The sequence below is a fragment of the Haliaeetus albicilla genome, chromosome 26, assembly GCF_947461875.1.
Source record: "Haliaeetus albicilla chromosome 26, bHalAlb1.1, whole genome shotgun sequence".
In the NCBI taxonomy this organism is placed as follows: domain Eukaryota; kingdom Metazoa; phylum Chordata; class Aves; order Accipitriformes; family Accipitridae; genus Haliaeetus; species Haliaeetus albicilla.
Window position 1 is genome coordinate 4,826,127 of NC_091508.1, and position 18,583 is coordinate 4,844,709.

The 18,583-nt window shown below is 49.8% G+C and overlaps 1 protein-coding gene across 1 annotated transcript; it reads right to left on the minus strand.

Annotated features, from left to right (window-relative positions):
• Positions 1 to 1,128: 1,128 nt before the first annotated feature.
• Positions 1,129 to 16,286, minus strand: IP6K3 (inositol hexakisphosphate kinase 3). The gene is made up of 6 exons (XM_069771393.1): positions 16,110 to 16,286; positions 11,176 to 11,505; positions 5,970 to 6,192; positions 4,755 to 4,927; positions 3,944 to 4,119; positions 1,129 to 2,684 (listed from the first exon to the last, which is right to left on the minus strand). Exons 2-6 carry the CDS (start codon positions 11,372 to 11,374, stop codon positions 2,214 to 2,216), a joined length of 1,242 nt encoding a protein of 413 aa, XP_069627494.1. The 5' UTR covers positions 11,375 to 11,505; positions 16,110 to 16,286; the 3' UTR covers positions 1,129 to 2,213.
• Positions 16,287 to 18,583: the final 2,297 nt, after the last annotated feature.

Below are 18,583 nucleotides of genomic sequence, written 5' to 3' on the forward strand. Positions count from 1 at the left end.
CTCCGTGAGGGCTGGGAGAACTGCCAGGCCCAGGCCGCTAAAAGGGCGGGGGTCGAGGCCTAGGGAGCAAGGCCGCTCTTACTGAGCGCTCCGAGGATCACCCCCGGTGGGCTCACAGCCTGCCCTCTTGTTTGTGAGGGGCAGCTGATGAGTTAGCCTGGCTTTGCCGCGTTTATTTGCTAGATTGCTGCCTATGCTGCCAAGCGTCCCGCTTTGTGCCGCTGGCAAAGGGATCTTGCTCCTGCGGTGTGGCAGATACCTGGGCCAGGCAGCCAGTGGCGTGTAACAGCTACCTTAATGCTTGGTGTCTGACTATTTTAAAACCTAGAAAGTCTGCTTATTTTTCCCCTTCTCTACAAGGAGTGCGTGAGGTTGTACGCTGGCTCAGAGCTCCTCCTCTTGGCAGGCAAATGGTTAAATAATTGATAATCACATGCTTATATATAAGGGGTGAAAAGGGAGGGAGCAAGGTGCTTTCTGTCATTATTCAAGCAACAGGTTGCCATTTTCTTTCCAGGAGCAACAGCATGCAGCCAAGGGGGGTGTTTGGCTCTGCTGAGGAGGGGTTCTGGCTGCTGGTGTCATGCTTTGAGCCTTCTTCATCCTTCCCCACTTTCAGACCTGACATCCCAGTGCACGCATCCAGCAAGAGGCTCAGCAGTGATGCAGGTGCTGAGGTGGGTCTGTATAAACCCCATCAGCAGAGCAGGTAACAGCCAGAATTAGCACTGACACAGGACCACGGTGCAGCCGTGTGAGCCAGGACAAGTGATGACTCAATCCTTTCACTATTGAAGCAGAGTGTTTGTGGCTTTTTTTATAGTCATCTGAGTTTGTGGGCAAGAAATAATACAACCCTGTGAACAATATCCAGTGAATAATGAGGTCTTCCCAGATGGACTTTAGGCCAAGTAAAATAATGCAGCTGGGCCAGATGACTTAAATTTTCCGGCTATAAATTGTAGCAATTCACCAGCTGTATGCAATAAAATACAAGTGAAGGAGTCTCCCTTGAGATCTGGTGTTTAAACCTGTGGAAATAACGACTCTCTTCAAAACATACAGCCCTAAACAAAAGATAATGTAACTTAAGGATGCTGCGGAAGTGAAAAAGAGATAGACAACAGGTGAGAGTTACTTAGACAATTTTATTTATATCCCCACTCCCCAGTAATGGGGTTCTGTAGCTCTATTCCTTGTGTAAGGACTTCTCTTTCAGGTTTCCCACACCATGCAGGAAGGAATTATGTTTGTTCCATAATAATAAAATCTGTCCACAAAAAGCTGTAAACATTATTTTGAGTCTTTTGTTATTTCTCCTTCAAACACACACACAATATTTGTATCAAAGAATTTCTAGGTGACCTTTAATGTTTAGTCCCTGACTCAGTCTCAGACTTTTTTTTTCTTTTTTTAAACACAAATACCTTGACGTGAACATTTTTTGTGACTGGTATCTAACAGAATCATTGCTTTCCCGTACTTCCAGCCCCTACAGAGCCCCTTGTTTAGAAGGTTTCTGAAACATGCCCTGTTATAATCCCACAGGGATATTAAACCTTTGCGAGGTCCAGTTCTTGGTCTGAGGTACCCCTGCTTTTATACCTTAAGCAGCACAGAACCTCTGGAGCATCTCGTACCCTGTGTTTCAACACCCGCACTGTACGGAGAACACCTGACTGTCCTGCAGCACTGGGCGTGCAGAGTGTGAATGTCAGGGTGTGCATTTTTCTCTCCTGCTTGTGTCTTTTTGTTCAGCTCGTAGCGTTGAGCATGAGTTGAAAGTAATGCTGCAATCTGTTGAGACCTGCCAGCTCATTTTAATAGTCTCACTCAAATGCACAATATCTCCTTTGCCTGCTTGGTTTCACAAGCGTAGAGGTGAGCAGGTCCTGTTTTATCATTAAGACTCTTTCAAGTAATGCTTTCTTTTGGCTCACAAATAAATCAAGGACAGCAGTAAAACAAGAAAGGAAAATAAATCTTCTGATTGATTGCAGACAGAACAGATTCTTTCAGCTCTTTGCTTTTTACGCTTGAGTTCAGTAATGGCACGTAGCGTTTTTTGCACTTTCCTAGCAAGCTGTCCATGCTCTCATTCCAAACCGTGCACGTGACATCCAGCAGCTGCGAGGGTCCCATACAGCTGACCCAATGCGGTACTTTTCAGGGCTATCGGTCACTAGTAAATCCAGGCTATTTCACAGAATTTGTCATTTTCCTTCTGAGATATTCTGAAGGATTTTGATGAGATTCTCCAGGCCAAAAATATAGCCGTGGTCTGGCCCGTCATAAGTGGTGTGATTGCATTTGGAGCCTTTAAAAGTGGTGTGGGCAAAGTCTATCATCCGGACATCAACTCTGGAGGGATTAGGGCCGTGTGACATGGTGCAGTTTGTTTTTTGGAAGTGAAGGTGATTATCCAAGGGTGCCGTGTTCTCCTTGTGCTCCTGTCCATCATAAATGATGAGAAGTGAGCTGGAGTAGAACCTGTAAGAGCTTTGCTTCCTAATGACAGAAAGGAGAGCTTTTAGCCGCAGGATGATGGGCTCCAGGAGATCTGTTCGGAGGTGGTTACCGTTGCACAGGAACTGGTGCAAGGTTTGCCTGAATCCCTCAGGTGAGAGTTTCCTTCCGTAATACTTATCTTTGCAGAGAAAATGGCCAGTGTCCGCTTGGTAAACCTTGAGGAAAGAGAGCAACAATCCAGATTCAGTTGTTCAGTTTTCCCAAGGCTCTAGATTTCACCCTAATCTAAAAAGTTCAGAGCCAAGCTGAGGAATGGGATACAGCTCCTCTGCAGTCTAGCAATATCTGGGAATGCTGGCAATGTTCTGCAGGCTTCTCGCTGAATCCCACCTCCTGTCTTTTCTGGAGATTTAAACTATTCAATTTAAACCACTAGTGCAGATTCTTGTTGTACTGCTATAAATTACCCCTTTGTGAAACCCAAATAGCTGTAAGTCATATCCGCGTCACTAGTGATTTACAGCATTTTCCCTCCGGCTATGGTAGGAGTGTGCAGTAGTACAGGAATACCCCAGCTTTGTACCTTCTCGCAATACGTAATGCACGGGTAGCAATAATCTTGTTTTCTTAAACACAGAGAGACAAGATGTAGACAGAAATTTGTATGTGAGGCTCTGGTAACACTGAGTAAGAAATGAGGGAGTGAATTTAGAATTAGCTCACACACCAGTTGTAATTTAAAGGATAATCTGCTCAACAGAAGGATGTCGGAGACCAGAAAGGGACACAGGGTTTGACACCGAGTGTTTATGCTGCTATATATGTGCTTTATAATCATCATTCTCATAATTATCCTGCAGGCACAGCAGAACAACATTTTGAAACCTGCTTGAGAAGTGTGAGTGAAACAAATGCATGGTTTCAGTTTCTAGAAGGAAGGGCACGGATTTTGAGCAAAAGGAACCACAATATTTAGCACAAAATAAACCCCTCGCTCTTGCGGTGACACGATGAGATAGCTCTGGGAAGGCATGAGCGAGGCAACGGGATGCTTTTTTGTTTTTCTTTTTTGTGCAGCAGCCAAGAGCTGAGCATGAGAGGGGCATCTGTGTTCATGTACAGGCAGATTCTCAGCTGGGGTAAACTGGTTCCAGCTGCTCATACTGGTGGCAGTGGTGTGGAGTGATGCTTATGCAGCCACCACTTGTGAAAGCAGCCAAATCTCCAGAAGTCAAAGAGGGGTAGGGGGAAAGGGTTACCCTATCTGTGCCATGTTCTACACTCTTCCCTAAGCATCCTCTCCTGTTTGAGGACAGGACATACAGCAGGGGCGCCAGTTCTTCCAGCCTATATTTGGTGGGAGGTAAGAATAAAACTGCTTCAATTTACACCAACGAAGAGTCCTTTTAGATTTCCTGCTTGGTTTCAAGCCATGTGTTGGGCAAACACCAAAAAGACCGAGGCTTCATCTTACCTGCATCCCACAGATGCGAACGCCCAGAGACGCAGAGGTGCTTTGTTCACACTTCTTGATGTGCCGGGCTTTCTTCTCCTCCGAGGCATCATCACCATGCTGCCGGGTTCCCATCTTTAAGTCCAGGATGCAGGGATAGTTGTATTTTGATACCACATTTTCAAGCAATAGAAACTCTGAACATGAGTTAAGGGAAACCCAATACTTTTAAATTCTAATTGAAAGAGGTCTTAAATCAGAGCAACCGCTGACGCTCTCCGTAATAGCTCACAACTGTAATGAGACTTTCTGAGCCAATTTTACCAACATGTCATTGCTATAGGCCCCTTGCTGCCAATTTCAGTTAATTTACTGTAGTACAGTCCTACCAATTAAAGCACCAACAGCTCTGTTCTCTAGTGACACGATAGCCCTGGGCTGTCAATCCAACACCTTGCCTCAGTGCTGTACTCACTCCAGTGGGTGTGGGGGAAGTTGTTAAACTTATTACTCACATGACTGGTGGGTAATGAAGTGTAATAGGAAAATAAAAGGCGAGGCAGCTGCTAATTCCTATATAGTTGTGTTTTTAAATGTATGCCAAGGGGATCCTTGACTTATGCTGAATACCCTTTATGGGAAGTGGTTTTTTTTCTTTTTCTTATTTTTCTTTTTATTAACAGTGTGAGAAGATAACAGAGCAACTATATTCTGTATTTTGCCAGAGCCTGGGCAGGGGAGGGATGCATACCCCTGCAATAAAACATACACTGATTACAAGCTGTTACTTGTAGCCAAGACTGTGCTGGAGGGGAGAGAGGAAAAAGGATACGATGAAGTTTGTTCTCATTATGCTTGGAGGACATGCGGTTCAGGTGCTGCCTGTGACAGTGCAGTCCCCAGGGGTTGTAGCTGTTTCTTTCTGGCTGGTTGCCATTTGCATCTTCCAAAAGTGAATCTGTGCGGTACTGAAGGTCTGTCCTCAATAGCATCTTCCCCGGGCAGCTAGACAAAACACACAAAAGTACACGTTTGGTTTATAAGCTCCAGAAGAGAATATTCTCTCCTCTCCTCTTTTGTAGAGCCTCAAACTTGATAAGGTAAATTTTCAGGGACTCTCAAAGGAAACATATTCATCATGTCCAACCTGCGGAGATCCTTTGTTACTCCGTAAAAGTAATTTTCAGAAAGCCAGCTATTGCTGGGTGCCAATATTTTCTTTCATTATAATTTCAAAGCGTGCTTGACCCCTACGAAAAGCGCTGTTCATAGCACCAATGACCAGGAATCTCTATTTATCTACCTAACGGGCACAACACAGGCAAATTGTCCAACAATAGGAATGATTCTCAATTTAGAGGGACTGGCTTCGAGAAGGGGAGGGAAGGAGCGATGAGATTTGTTCTCCTTGGAGGGTCATTCCTTGGTCTCGCTCATCTAAAAACCGTAACTCCCATCACGCCGAGGGCAGCAGTTTCACGGTAGCAATATTGCACCCTTCAGTCATAGCTGACCTAGGTCTTTTCTGAACCAGTTGAGATGAAAGATGTCTTGCGGAAAGCCTCTGCAAGCCCTAAGGTCGCGGTGTGCTTGCAAGCACCGCAATGCCTTTCAGAGACGGCTCTCCCCTGGGACGAGGACAGGATCGAACCACCTCGAGGCTGCTACTTCTGGCTGGTTACCAGCAGAAGGGCATTACGTGCTGTGTGCTTGATGGCTGTTCTCATGGGACCTCTCCTCCTTTTGGAGCATGCTGCGCTCCGAGGAAACAGGTTTAAAGCAGAGTTTGAGGCACATATTTGAGGAACAGCATCGCAGCGGTAGCCAAAGCTGCGCCGCTCTATCCGTAAGCTGGGGAAGAGATGAACCATGAAGCCACCAGGCTGGGCTTTGCTTTTCTTCACCTTGGCTAGGCATTGCTTTTGGCTTTTTTGCCTTAAACCAGGAGTCGTGCAAACAAAACCATCCCAGTTAGACCATACCCAAAGCGGCAGGTGAGGACCAGGAGGAGATTACAGGGAGCATCCCACCCAGGACAGACTCTCACCTGTCTTTGAAGGTCTTGGTGACCTGCGTGTGACTCCACTTGACGAGTGTGTGCTCGCTGCCGGTGCCGGTGCTGGCAGCCCACTTGCATTTGTGCCATATTGTCACCGAGGAGTCGCCGATGGCGTTATCCAGCCGACTGCAGTTCTCCGTCTGCAGGCTGGGGCTGGCGATCAGGGTCAGGTTGCCGAGGCTGTCCTTTTTGAGGTGCACGGAAACGATGCCTGGACAAAAAGGGGGAAAACTGAATGAGAATGAGAATCACCTGGGGGTTACCATACAGGCTTGGCCACCATCTGCACCAACCTGAGGTGGTCCGGCCTTCCTGAAAGGGCTGGTGCTTAGCAGGACAGCTGCCTCCTCATACTTCGGTGGCCTCTCACACTGATCCCACTCTGATTTGAGGCCCAATAACTGCCAATAAATAGTCTGAGACCCTGGAAAACAGCCTCAGGCTTTTCTAATGTGCTGTCCTCTCAAAGCTTGGCTTGAAACCTGCCTCCTCTGAATATCATGTTCCTTCGTCCTCCATCTCTCCACTCTCTGCTATACCACAAGTGACCCAGCAAAGACCCCTGTGTTGGACCGGGAGCTCCTGGCTTATTTATGACAAAGGATTTAGGTATTACTTTTTAAGACAGGGCAAGGTTGGAAATTATTTTCATTGGCAGGAAGCAAAGGGAGGGTTGGGGACAAGGAATTTTCCAAAGACAACCAGCATGCCAACTGCTTCCTTTAATTGGAAAGCCCCCATGAGCAAGGGCAGAGGCATGGGCATGGGCTGGCAGCACTGCCCGCATACGTGATGCCCATACATTGTCATGGTCGTGTCCTTCCCCAAGCACCGAAGCCCAGCACCCAAACTGCCCACAGGGGGACCAGACCCTCACATGTCCGGTGTTCACAACACGAGGGGCAACGTGACCGTGACCGGAGATTATTCCTTTCCACCCTAAGTGCTTAAAACATCATTGTGTATTTTAGCATTGCAATTTTCCTTGACTCTAACAGGAATCGCAGGGCTCAAATGCCTTTCAGCCCATCACATGTTTAACCCAGTCTGAGCCCATCCCTGCCATGGGGACGGCTGTCTCCGCAGTCTCAAATGACAGAGCAGGAATGGCCGTGACTGGCATAGCAGACGGCTCTGACCTTTCTGGGAAAGGCTGATAACCACAGTCCCGCTCCTGCAGCCCTCTGTCAGGCCTGTCTGAGCCTCTCATGGCAGCAGAAGCAATTTTAGAGCATCGCCCTTTGGGGCTCCGAGGGGATGCCAGCCGCATGAGTCGTACCCTGCTGCTTTCAAGTCTTAGCTGCAGTAAGGCAGATCCAAAAGAGGACGGGCAAGACTGTTGGACCAGCAAAACTCGTCACTGGAAAGAGCCCCCGTTAGCAATATGTGGAGCTGGATTTTATCCAACTTCCCCAGGGCATCCTCACTTGGTCTGTTGGGCACTGCGGGGAGATGCATTTCGGCAGCTTTACAAACAAGGGAGCTCTGTTCTCCCAAGTAAATTTGCCAAAGCAAATAAATATGCAAACTCTCTTTTCTCCATTTAAAGTGAGATTATAGTAAGTAAACACAGACACAAGGATTTGCCCTCTCTGTCTGCGCAGAGTCCCGCCTGCTTGAGTTTTGCTGACTGAGGGAGGTTTTCACCACCTGAATTGCAGGAGCCCTGTGTGTCTGCAGTCACCGGCCACCTCCGTTAGACTCGGGGTGCCCATTCCTCCCCAGGTCCTGCACCCCAAAACCCTGCAGCTCCAGCTGTAGTCAGATGCACTTCCCTCCTGCCCTCTGTACAGCCCCTCTGCTCAGGTACCACAACCATTTCTGTTCACTTTTGCTGTAAAATCAGCATTAATCCGAACAGTGTGCCATGACAGGCTCAGTTAAATCAGCTAATTTTGCACTGAAATGGGGGAGGAATATACACAGGCTGCTCTGCCAAGGGAGCTGGGGGGCTGGAAACCTTAATTAGGGGGTAAGTAATATTTTTAGCTATCTATCTCAGTCCTTTGCTCATGGTGATGGTGAGCACAGGGAGCTCTGTCTTCCTCAGGCTCCGACATTACCCACCTGATCTTTCACTGAGTCCCATTTGTAAAAAATCCATATACAGATACCTGAGAGCAAGCAAAATTCCTACCAGCTCAGATGCCTGCTTTGAATTTTCAAGGGAAGTAGGCAGGAAAAAAAGCCAGTGTATCTTTTGCCTAAATCAAAGCCTTTTTATTTTTAAAAAGTCACTGTGAGGCGAATGGAGTCCTCGATTCCAAATGTAGCGCTGTGCCTCAGTTATGGCGCTACAGCAGCCTGTAACCTTAAAAACTGTCCCAGTTACATATCTGCAAGTCAATGGAGCTGTGCTGATTTACATAGTGCTGACAATCTGGCCCTAAAAATGTTATATATAGCATGAAACTAAGAGTTCTTAAGTATCTTACATTAATATGAAAATTAATGGGGAGATTTTCAAAGGCAAGAATGAGCAGTTAAATTGCAAGGGAATGTGATCCTCTCACTCCTTCCTGTTGAAAACTCTGTCTTCAAAAACCTACGTCTGAAAAATACATTTGTTTCTTGGTGTGCTTCCATACGGGTTTTGCATATGTCCTGCAAGTGACCTATGTATGCAAAACAAATCTATAACACATGGCTACTGACCTTCTCTTTTATTGCAACAAGAAAACATCTATCTGGTAGCAAAGGTGTATTTAGGTACTTGTCTTTGCTGGCCTTTTAGTGTCACCAAAGCCACAATGCCTCTCCTGTCCAGCACCAGCGAGACAGCCAGTGGGTATTTATGGGTGCTGTCACCATGCTAGTGGCATCCCAGTGATCCTCAGGAGCATTTTGCTATGTTGCTCTACCCTCATGGATTTATTTTTAAATTTACAAGTGCATTTATTTACTGCCGCGGGCAATAGGAATCTGAGCAGAACTGGGCTTGAAAACAAGTCCAGCATCCCCTTGCAAGCTCAGCTCGGGGCAGGCAGAGGTTTGCAAGGGGCTGGTGGGGAAAAGCTGGTCCCAAGGTCACCAACGTGCCTGAAATGGTTAAGCGAGCGGTTGACATTTTTTAAGCAGCCGACTTGGTGTTAGATTGAATGATGACATTTGATCAACGTTGCACATAATGTCATCATTACATAATGGTCCCCGAGCCGCCCCCCGGCAGCCTAAGAATAGAGATGAGGAACACAGACACGTGTGAACGGGTGATGAAGACCTCAGGATTATTCCCCCTGATGCTCATCCCCCCCATCACCCTCGTGGGAAAATGTTCCACCTCTAATTTGCCTGGCATTCAGGGCTGGGACAGTTATAATCAGAGTAAAAAATGTGTGTGTGCCCAATGCCAAATTGGAAAAGAATTGCTATTTAATTACCCCTCATCGCAAAACTCACTGGGACTTGTAACAGAAGAGAAAAAGAAGACAAAAAGGTATTAATAACCGGGCCACCCCTGAACTGATAAGCTGGGCCTGCTTAACATCTTTATTAGAGAGACAGAGCAGGGCCCAGCTCTCCAGCACTGAACCCTGGCCCCGGCTAAAGAAAATTGCTTAGAGGAAGACTTGTTTTCATTCTTAAGCATCTTCTTAATATTGTCCCATAAATCTGCAAAGGCCCCTGACTTTCTGCGAAAGGGAAGATTGGATTGGAAGCACATTGAAATCGTGGCTGACACTCTGAGCTCTTTTCTTTAACGCTGAAGGACCAAAAGATATTTTAAGTTTTTACACGACAGCTGAGCTTCTCGCCTCTCACAAAGATCCAGGGTCAGGAGCTTTATGAGCAGCACAAGTCTGGCAGTAAAAGCAGAAATAGTGAGGGAATAAGAAAGGGAGAGAGGGAGGATGTCTTAAAAAAAGACTAGGACACCCCCCCCCCCCCCAGACACCAAGTGCTGCTTTTCAGTAGCTAAGCTGAGAAATTCAGCTGGGAAAGCGGTTCAGGGCAAGGAGAGTTAGGGACAGGGGAGGTGTTTGAAGGGGGGGACTGGGCAGTGATGGGGGGCACCAAGCAGAGGGGCAGGCAGGAGGCTCTTCCCTGTCCCGGGAACGTTTCACTTGTGGCAGGACAGCTCCCTGGATTTGATTTTTAAGAAGTTAAGTGGTCTGTACCTCTGGTTTCCCTGGGACCAGTGCTCACAGGAACGCTGGGGGGAGCAGGGCTTGGCTAAGGTGGAGCACCCAACAAAAGTGATGCTTGGGCTGGTTTTTGCCCTCGGCTGTTTTTTCAGGCTCAATGTTTCATGGTGGCCCCAAGGATCTCTCCCCCAGCTCGTGCTAGTGCCAGCCCTGACCCTTTCATTGCCCTCACCGACTTCTCGGCTTCTGACACAGACATTCACCTCCTTTAAAACCAAGGCCTGGAGCAATGGGGCCACGCACGTGGGACAAAGGCACCCTTAGTTCTGCTCCTGGTACAGAAAACCTTTCTTACCAGGGGATGCTAATTCAAAGCTCTGCTGAACAGAGCACATAATGTGTCAGATCTTGGGAACCCTCTTTTGAACAAGACTCTCCTAGTCCCTGCTTTCCTGCACCTATTCAGTGTAGCCATTTGCATGCCATCAGACCAGCTTATCTGGGGCCATGATCAGCAAAATCCTCAAAGCAAACACTGTTGGGAAACCTCATCCTATTCCTGTCCCCTTTTCTGTGTTTTTTTCTGTGTTTACTCTCTCTGTCCCACTCCTGCGCTGCCCAGGCTCTTGGCTGCCTGGGAGAATATCATGTTCATGTGCTCAGCCTCCGTCTTCTCATGCCTGTCCCCCTCAAGAACAGACAAATGTCAGCCCTATTTGACATGACAGGACTCCCCAGTGTTACCAAAGCTGACCATGGCAGCAAGGGGATGGGCAGAGAGGAGGATCTCCTGGTGCCATCAGCCAGCTCTCAACCCTTATTAGACATCAGAGAGTCCCCCTTATTAGACATCAGAGAGTCCCCCCAGTCACAGAGACCCAGGAAACCCTCCCAGTCTCACAGACCTGCTCCTGCGCACACTCTCACCCGGGAAGCATCCTTGCTCAGCAAAACCTGCGCTAGTGATGGGGCTCCACAGCTCAGACCCAGCCCAACCGAGCCAGCTGGTACCTCCCGCACTGCCACTAGTCCCCTTATCCCAAATCTCAGGACTAATCCTCGCGACAACACTTCCAGCCCTTAGCTCCTTCCCCAGCATCATGCCTTACCTTTGTACTGGGGCGTGAACTGCCTCATGGCCAAGGGCAGCGACTCGTAGAAGCTCAGCTCCTGCGAAACCAAGGGCTTGCAGACCGTGTGCTCGTCGTACTTCATCATGCTCATATGGCCGCCCACCTGATGGACAAAGGGCTCCAGGAGGACGGCGGTCCTGCTCTCGCCGGGGTTCAGGGGGCTCTGTCCCACCATGGTGCTGGGTGAAAGGCAGAGGGGGGGAATCTCACTCCCCTTTAGTAGCAGCGAAGGGGGATCAGAAGAGAAGTTTGGGACATAGCGTGCCGGGCCAGTTAACACCCACTCCGGGTTTTCAGCGATGGTATCTGCAAAACAGAGGATATCGGGGAGTGTGAGAAAGGGGGACGAGCCACCGCAAAGCCACCATCCGTGCCGGCATCCTGGCAGGGCTGGGAGCACAGCCTGGCCTCGCACTGCCCGCTGCAGCCAGGGCCGGGCAAGGAGGGAGCAGCCGGGTGGGATGAGATCTTTAAGTGCCCCAGGGGCTGGCACTGTCCAGAAGAGACCCAATTTAGACCTTTTGGGTGCAAAAGAAACAGAGGGGAATGATCGAGAAGAGCTATCGAGTTAATGCGGTGGCCTTGTCAAAGCAGCTGGATCAGGGCATTCCTTGGACCGGTAATGCCAGGTTATTAATACGCTGTATTAATGACACCCCTTGCTGTGAAACAGCCCCAGTTTGCCTTACAAGACAGCATTAATGATGGTCTTAGTCCTTCCCAAGCTAGGACATTCCTTGCAAAGGAGGTTTATTAATAAAGCCTCTGCAAGCTCACGTCCCTGGGCAGTCCCTCGCCTCTTAACGCTGCTGATGGGGTTAGCAACATTTTCTGCATCTTCTGAAGAAACCTCAGTTTGTGACATTCCCTGTCATTTAACACCAGAGCATTAGCAGGAGCGTTTCCTCCACCGTGCTAACACATGGCATGAGGACATGTCAAACCAGCACCGAGATGGTTCGCACCCAAGCGCTGGCTCCCCTGAGCTCTCCAGCCCTGCTCTCTGCTACAGCCCGAAGGAGCATCCAGCAAGAGATCCGTTCCTGATTCTAGCCCCTGAGAGAAATTCCTCCTTGGTTTTGACAGCAACAAGCCCTGGCTTTAAAACAGTAAGGCAGGAAAAGCGTGGACACGGACCACATCTGTGCCACACTGCCTCAGCAGCAGCACCCTGGCTTCTCTTGAAAGCACCCAGCAACACCCAGTCCTTCACTTTATTCTTTGCAAGAAGCCCATGGATGGCTCTTGCTCTGGTGGACATCGGGCAGGGGAATCCCATAACCACTGAGGAAGACAAAAGGGCAGCTGAGCTAATATTTACACTGGAGAAGCAGTCTGGCTTCATACTACTGAGGCAGTAAAAGCAGAGGAAGGTACTCCAGACCCCAAACTGAAAGGGATGGGGAAAAAATAAAATCATCCTTTTGAGGACTGGTCCATGTTCCTGCAGCCCTCAAAAAGGGGTGTGCAGAGCCCTCGTTTCCCTGCCCCGTTAGCACGGGTGACTTTCTCCTTGTTCCTCCAGCTTCAGCACAGCTTGGGGAGTTTTGCATCCTACTTTTGCTAGCAAAACCCCAGTGCAGTAGATAATAACGTCTTTGGAAGATCTGTTCCTCTCTAGCAAAGCCCCCGGGATGTGTTGCGGGGTGAGTGACACCACCTCTGCCAACCCCAAGCCTTGCTGGGGCCGGGGCAGCACCATCACCCCCTCCTTAACCAGGAGACACAGAACAGCAGAGGGATGGTGGTACCTCCCTGCCCACGCCAGGAATAAACCTGGAGTTTCCCATCGCGGGCAGCCAGCTGCCAGGCTGCTCCAGGGTCTCTGCAAGCAGGGCAAGGCTCAGCCTTTCCTCCAGAGCCAGCACTTAGAGCCCGACCTGGGAGCTTTAACCACTGAAATGCAGCGTATTCCTCATCCTGCAACAAAGAGCCAAAGCTCTGCTGCTTACATTTCCCCTTCATGCTCCTCCTGCTGCAATTAAACCACCAAGCAAACAAGCACTCAGCGCAGGTGCCCATTTTGTTTTTCGCCTGGAGGAGTGGGATGACGTGGGTTGAAGGCAAAGAAGGGTGAGAAGAAACACTCCTACCTTCAAAGCACACGGAGCAACTCCTTTACCTTCCCCCAAGGTGTTTGGTTTTTCCCCCCCATTTTTCTATTCTTTCGTCACCACACACTTTGGAGATGAATTTCTACTCTACAATTATCAGCCTGTACCGGCGTGAAGGGAACAAAGCCAGGCCACTTAAACAAATGCTTTTCAGCCAGGGAAGGAAGCAGCTCTTCAGAGCTTTTCTAGAAGTTAATAAAAGCATTTAGCATTTTGTTAAGTTGCGGCAACTCTTAAAGAGGATTTCTCCCTTGAAAGCTGTAGGTTTGTTGTGGTTTTTTTAATTTTTTCCCTCCTCCCCTCCTTAAAAAAAAAGGAGAAAAGCAAAAAGCGAGCAGATTTGTCATAACACCTCTTTGGAGCAGAGCATGCAACATGACTTCAGTTCAGTATTTATTGCTTCAGAGACAGTCCAAGGCTGAAACTCAGCTGACATAACACACAATTCTGGCAACCTTGGCTTTGTGAAGAGAGTTGGGGGAAAAAAAACAATTTGATAAGGCTCTTATTGTTTTCTTTTAAGCAAAACTTGGAGCAAGATTTGCAGTAAGAGAAAGGGGCTCTTTTCATTTAGTTTTTGTTCTGAAGCAGCTTGTCCGTTCGGAGCAGATAAATGTTACCGCAAACACTTACTGAGCTGCTCTGAGCTACTCTGAAACAAGACACTCTTAAAATAAATCACTTCTGCTGGCTCAAGTTATCGTGAATGCCAAAAGATATTTACGTCACTAAAAATACACGGAATTACAGATAAATCTGTATCGTCAAAAACAAAACCAGAAACCTTGAATATTCTTCCCCTAGCTTAAAAAAAAAAAAAAAAAAAAAGCAACCCAGGCACTGCAGATGAAGATGACTCAGAAAATATTGGGGAAGGAAAATACAGAGAGCTCCCCTCTCCAGAAAAAGAAACCAAGATACTTTAAAACATCTGCCTCTCCCTGGCTGTTCTCCCCGGTGACTGTCAGAACACACCACCTTCCCTTCCAGTGCATGGCAGCAGCATCGCTGGCCTGAGCCAGACTTTATTTTCTAACGATCGTGTATGTGTAACGAGGACCTGCCAGGCTGATCGGCACCGGCCAGGTCACAGCTCTGCCGGCAGCACGAGCCAGGGCTTGGGGGGACACTGATTGCTGGGTACCATTACCCGCTGCTCTGCTCTCATTTAGGGCCAAATGTCAAAAGAGTCTGAGCTAAACAGGTTGTTTATTCCCAACTCTAAGCACAGCCAAAAGAAATCAAGCAGATTAAATTCTCTAATCTTTAATTAGTGCCTACTCCATCCTGTCCCAAGCAGAACCGTTGTGGCTCTGAGTCTGACGTGGGGGCAGAACACAGACAGCCCGGCCCTGGGAGAAAGTCCATGCCTCGTAAATGCCTGGAGTCCTCTTAGCAGAAATACTTTGGGATATTAAAAAGCAAAATCACTTTAAATACAAGTGCTCTGTCAGCATGGGACCACATTCTTAGGTCTTACATATCGTGCTCAGCACCTTCCCCTCTGGGGGACCCAGCTCTCCGGAGCATCCCAAAGCACCATGCTGCAAAATTGGGTTTCAAGCACTGCAGGGGGCTGCTAATTTATTTTTTTTTGTTCATTAAAAGGCGAGAAAAGAACATAGCTGTTAATTTGAAGAGATGTGTATATCCACAGCTCTTGGTACAACAGCTGACCTGGAACCAAAGCCAGCTCCTGCACCAAGCACCAGCCCAGCCCAAGAGCAAGGTGCGGGTGTGTTTTGCAAAGCCCCGTTGCCCCATTTCCCTTCAGTCTTTGGCCTCGTGCCTCCAAAATCCACAACGCCTTGGCCATAAGGAAAATCCTACCAGTTCCAGCTCAGCACCCATCCCAGCACAGCTCAAAGCAGACTCAGGCTGTTTGCACAGACAGGCAAGCAGCTGCAACCCTCAATGAACCTTCAGGTCTGCCTTTCCTGCTCTTCCCTCGACTACAGCCAAAGTCAGAAATAGTTGCAGGGCAGCACCATGCTGGGAGCGAAAAGCTCAGGTCTCGGCAAGAAATCCAGCTCTAACCATCCTGCCATAAATCCTTATGTGCAGAAACCCTCAGCTCTTTTATCTTACGTTTCCTTTCCTGAAAGAAAATGATGTTCATAAAGTTGATGACTGGTCCCTGCGTCCCTCATGAAGAAGATGCAAAGATTCAGTTTGCTGCACTGATGGATTTATTTGGCTGCTTTGCAGGAAGCAGCAGGATCTATGGGGAGGGATAGAAGTCGCGTTATCTTGGGCTGGCAGGGTGCTGACAGCCCCCTGCCCACCCCCCAGGATATGGTGTGGGGCAGCAGCGGGGCTGGCGAGGGCTAGGCTTCCCGGTGGGATGCGGGAACGTGCCTTTGGACCACGGTAGCAAGTTTGGGGCTGCCAGCAGCGCCGCGGGACGGGGGGATGCGGTGCCACCACATCCTGCAGGAAGGGGCACGGGTTCCCTCACCCCCCTGCCTGATTTCTGCCTTTCACAGCACCAAACACCATCTGCCCTTTTGCCAAGCATCCCCGCGCTTTCCGGCAACACCATGAGCACAACAGAGAACCAAAAACCACCAGGCTCATTTTTTGCAGACCCCATGTTGCTCCAGAGGTTCACACCAACCCCCCAGGTGCCGGCTGTCCCTCTCGCTCCCGCTCCTTCCCTCAAGCCACGGCTGTGCTCGGAGCCTTCCTAATAATATCCCACCCGCTCTCCAAAATCCAGTGCTTGGTCATCCTGCCTGTATTCATCCTGCCCTGGAAGGCAGCCGGTGCTGATGCAGAAGCCACCCTGGTCCTCACCTGCTGGGTTTATGTGGCCAGTCTGGGCTCAGCGGCGAGTGTGGGCTCAGGGTGCTGCCCAGGCTGGGTTTCTTGCTGCTTCTCGGTGTGGTTCAGGTAGGAGAAATGAGGGAGCTGGGGGAGCCTGCGGACATTTGGTCAATCACCTGACTGCTGCCGCCGGTGTTGGCAAGCGCCTGGTATGTCCAGCTGACAGCTGAGCTTTAACGGGGGGAGAAACACCCTTGGGTGTTAAAGGAAAACAAAGCCGCGTGTGCGAGAGGGTTGAGGATAAAGGAAGAAGGGGCCAGCCATGTGGTAGGCTTTCCAGAAAGTGCGGCCATGTTCCAGCCCCCTTGTGCAATAGTCTGTCCAGAAAAACAACTGTTGCTTTTTTCCAGCCTGTTTTCCACCGTACCACCGGCAAAAGCTCCCCCCCAACCCAGCTCAGCCCCACCGGTGTTTATCACCTCCCTGCTGGAGAGGACAGGGGGATGGCAGTGGGAGCGAGATGGACACCGGCTTCCCAGAGCTCCAAGCAAAGAAACCCATCGGCTCTTTGCTCCCTGCGTGGGGGGAACGTGCTGGGGTGATGCAGGGGAGGACAGGGCAGAGGGGCTGCCATTGCTGGAGGGAGGTGGCAAGAGGAGCCGGGATGCTGTGGGACAGACCGAACCGCTGAGCTAAGGGGGTTTGGCAAAGAAAAGTTATTTATGGCAAGGGGGGGGCAAGGCATGGGGCAAGGCATGAGGCGAGACCAGTGTTTGCCCGAAGCTGGGCAGCAGGGGAGTGGATCAGAGAGCAGAGCCCGCAGCCACCCAGCCCGGACCCTGCCAACAGCCTCGTGCAGGGAAAACCGACACCCCAGTGCTTTGGGACCGGTGGGGGGAATGGAAAAGTCCCAGGGAGCTTCCTGCCAGGGCCAAATTGTCTCCTCCAGCGAGTCAAGGACAGCATATGTCCCCCTCCGCCCGCTTCTGGGCATCCTCTCCAGTGTTTGCCGAGGGCTGGCATGCTCCGGACACGCCACACCAGCCCATGCATCCCAGGAAGACAGGACCCATATATTATTTAGGGGATCCAGGCATCCCCCAGGACAAGAGGGAGTGATTCCCACTCTCATCCCCCCGTCCCAAGAGACCCAGGCCAGTCCCCAGTGATAACTTCAGGACATTAGCAAAGCAGAGTCCATGACTGGGGCCCCACGGGCTGCAATAGGAAAGGTGCTGGGAAGGCTTTGCAGCAAAACGGCAGGAGGTTGGGAAGAAAATCTCGCTGTTGAGATAACGATTGATGGATGTGGTAATTCTCGCTAACTGGAGGGGAGAGAACAGGCTCACGAAGACCAGAGGGATCGAACTGATGGTGGGAGGCAGAGGCCAAGATAAAAGACAAGGATGAAACAAAGACCCTGATTCCTGAGCCCTGACTTCACTCTGCTTTATGCTGGAAAGTGCTTTTTTTTTTTTTTTTTTTTTAAAAAGCTTGGTTTCTGAAGGGAAAAAAGCTGACGTGGGTGCTTTGCAAGGCCAGCCGTGGTGCATTCCCTGTCAACAACTTCTGAACCCATTGGCCAATCTCAGCAAAACGCAACAGAAGTCTCAAAAACTCGGGGTATAAATTCCCCTAAGGTACATTGCTGCCTTCCAGCGATGGGGTGAAACGTCCCCAGCCACAATTTGTCTCTGCTCGGCATCACCCGCACCATGAGGGCCCTGGAGCAGCTGGAGGCCAGAGCAGAGGACAGACTGGGAGTAAAAAACACAGGGCTGAGGGAGACTGAGCGACTTTTCCAGCCAGGGTGCCTTGCTTGGCTGTGGGGAACACGTTCCCTTCCTCCTCGTCTCCACCATGTCATCCCTGACTGCATCCCCTTGGCTGAACAGCTGAGCTATAGGTTATCCTTAAACATTGCTGCTGTAGGGTTGTGGAGAACTTGCACTTGATAAGGTATCCCTGGTGAGAGATGGAGGTTTTCAGTTTAAGAGGCAGCAGAGCGAGGAAGAGCAAGCTCAGACCTGGGGCTTTGGTCACAGCTGGGGATGCCGGTGCAGACCCAGACCCGGCTGCTGCCTTCTCCATCCCACCTGGGCTGTGGTCCCTGCTAGGCTTACCACCAAACCTCCTGGCTCTTCTGGGACAGGGGTACCAGTGACAGCCCAGAGCTGTCCCACGGCTGAAGCACCTCTTGCCTTTTGGCAAGCCAAGGGCGATCGCTGCAGGCACCAGCTGGCTCTCCTGCGTTTCTGGAAAGGGCTCAGCATCGTAGGACGATGGTCTGTGGGCCACTGCTCAGCATCACGGACCGTCCCAGCAGCACGAACATGCTGGTTCCCAGCATCTGCTTCTCCCTTCTCCTGTCCCCCAAGTGAGGCTGGTCTTGGTGTTCCCTCCTCCTTTTCCAGGACGGATAGGGCAGAGCAGGTCTCCAAGCCAGCTCACCTTCACTGTGCCCACCACGAGGGTGGCACAGGCAAGCAGTCCCGACATCCCTT

Excerpts from the sequence above, each read along its gene's own strand:
- IP6K3 (XM_069771393.1), bottom strand. The coding sequence starts at position 11,374 with ATGGTGGGACAGAGCCCCCTGAACCCCGGCGAGAGCAGGACCGCCGTC. Across the intron at positions 4,120-4,754 it reads TAATGAGAACAAACTTCATC|AGTTTCTATTGCTTGAAAAT; the intron begins GTATCCTTTTTC and ends ACTCATGTTCAG. Across the intron at positions 2,685-3,943 it reads TTCGCATCTGTGGGATGCAG|GTTTACCAAGCGGACACTGG; the intron begins GTAAGATGAAGC and ends TCTTTCCTCAAG.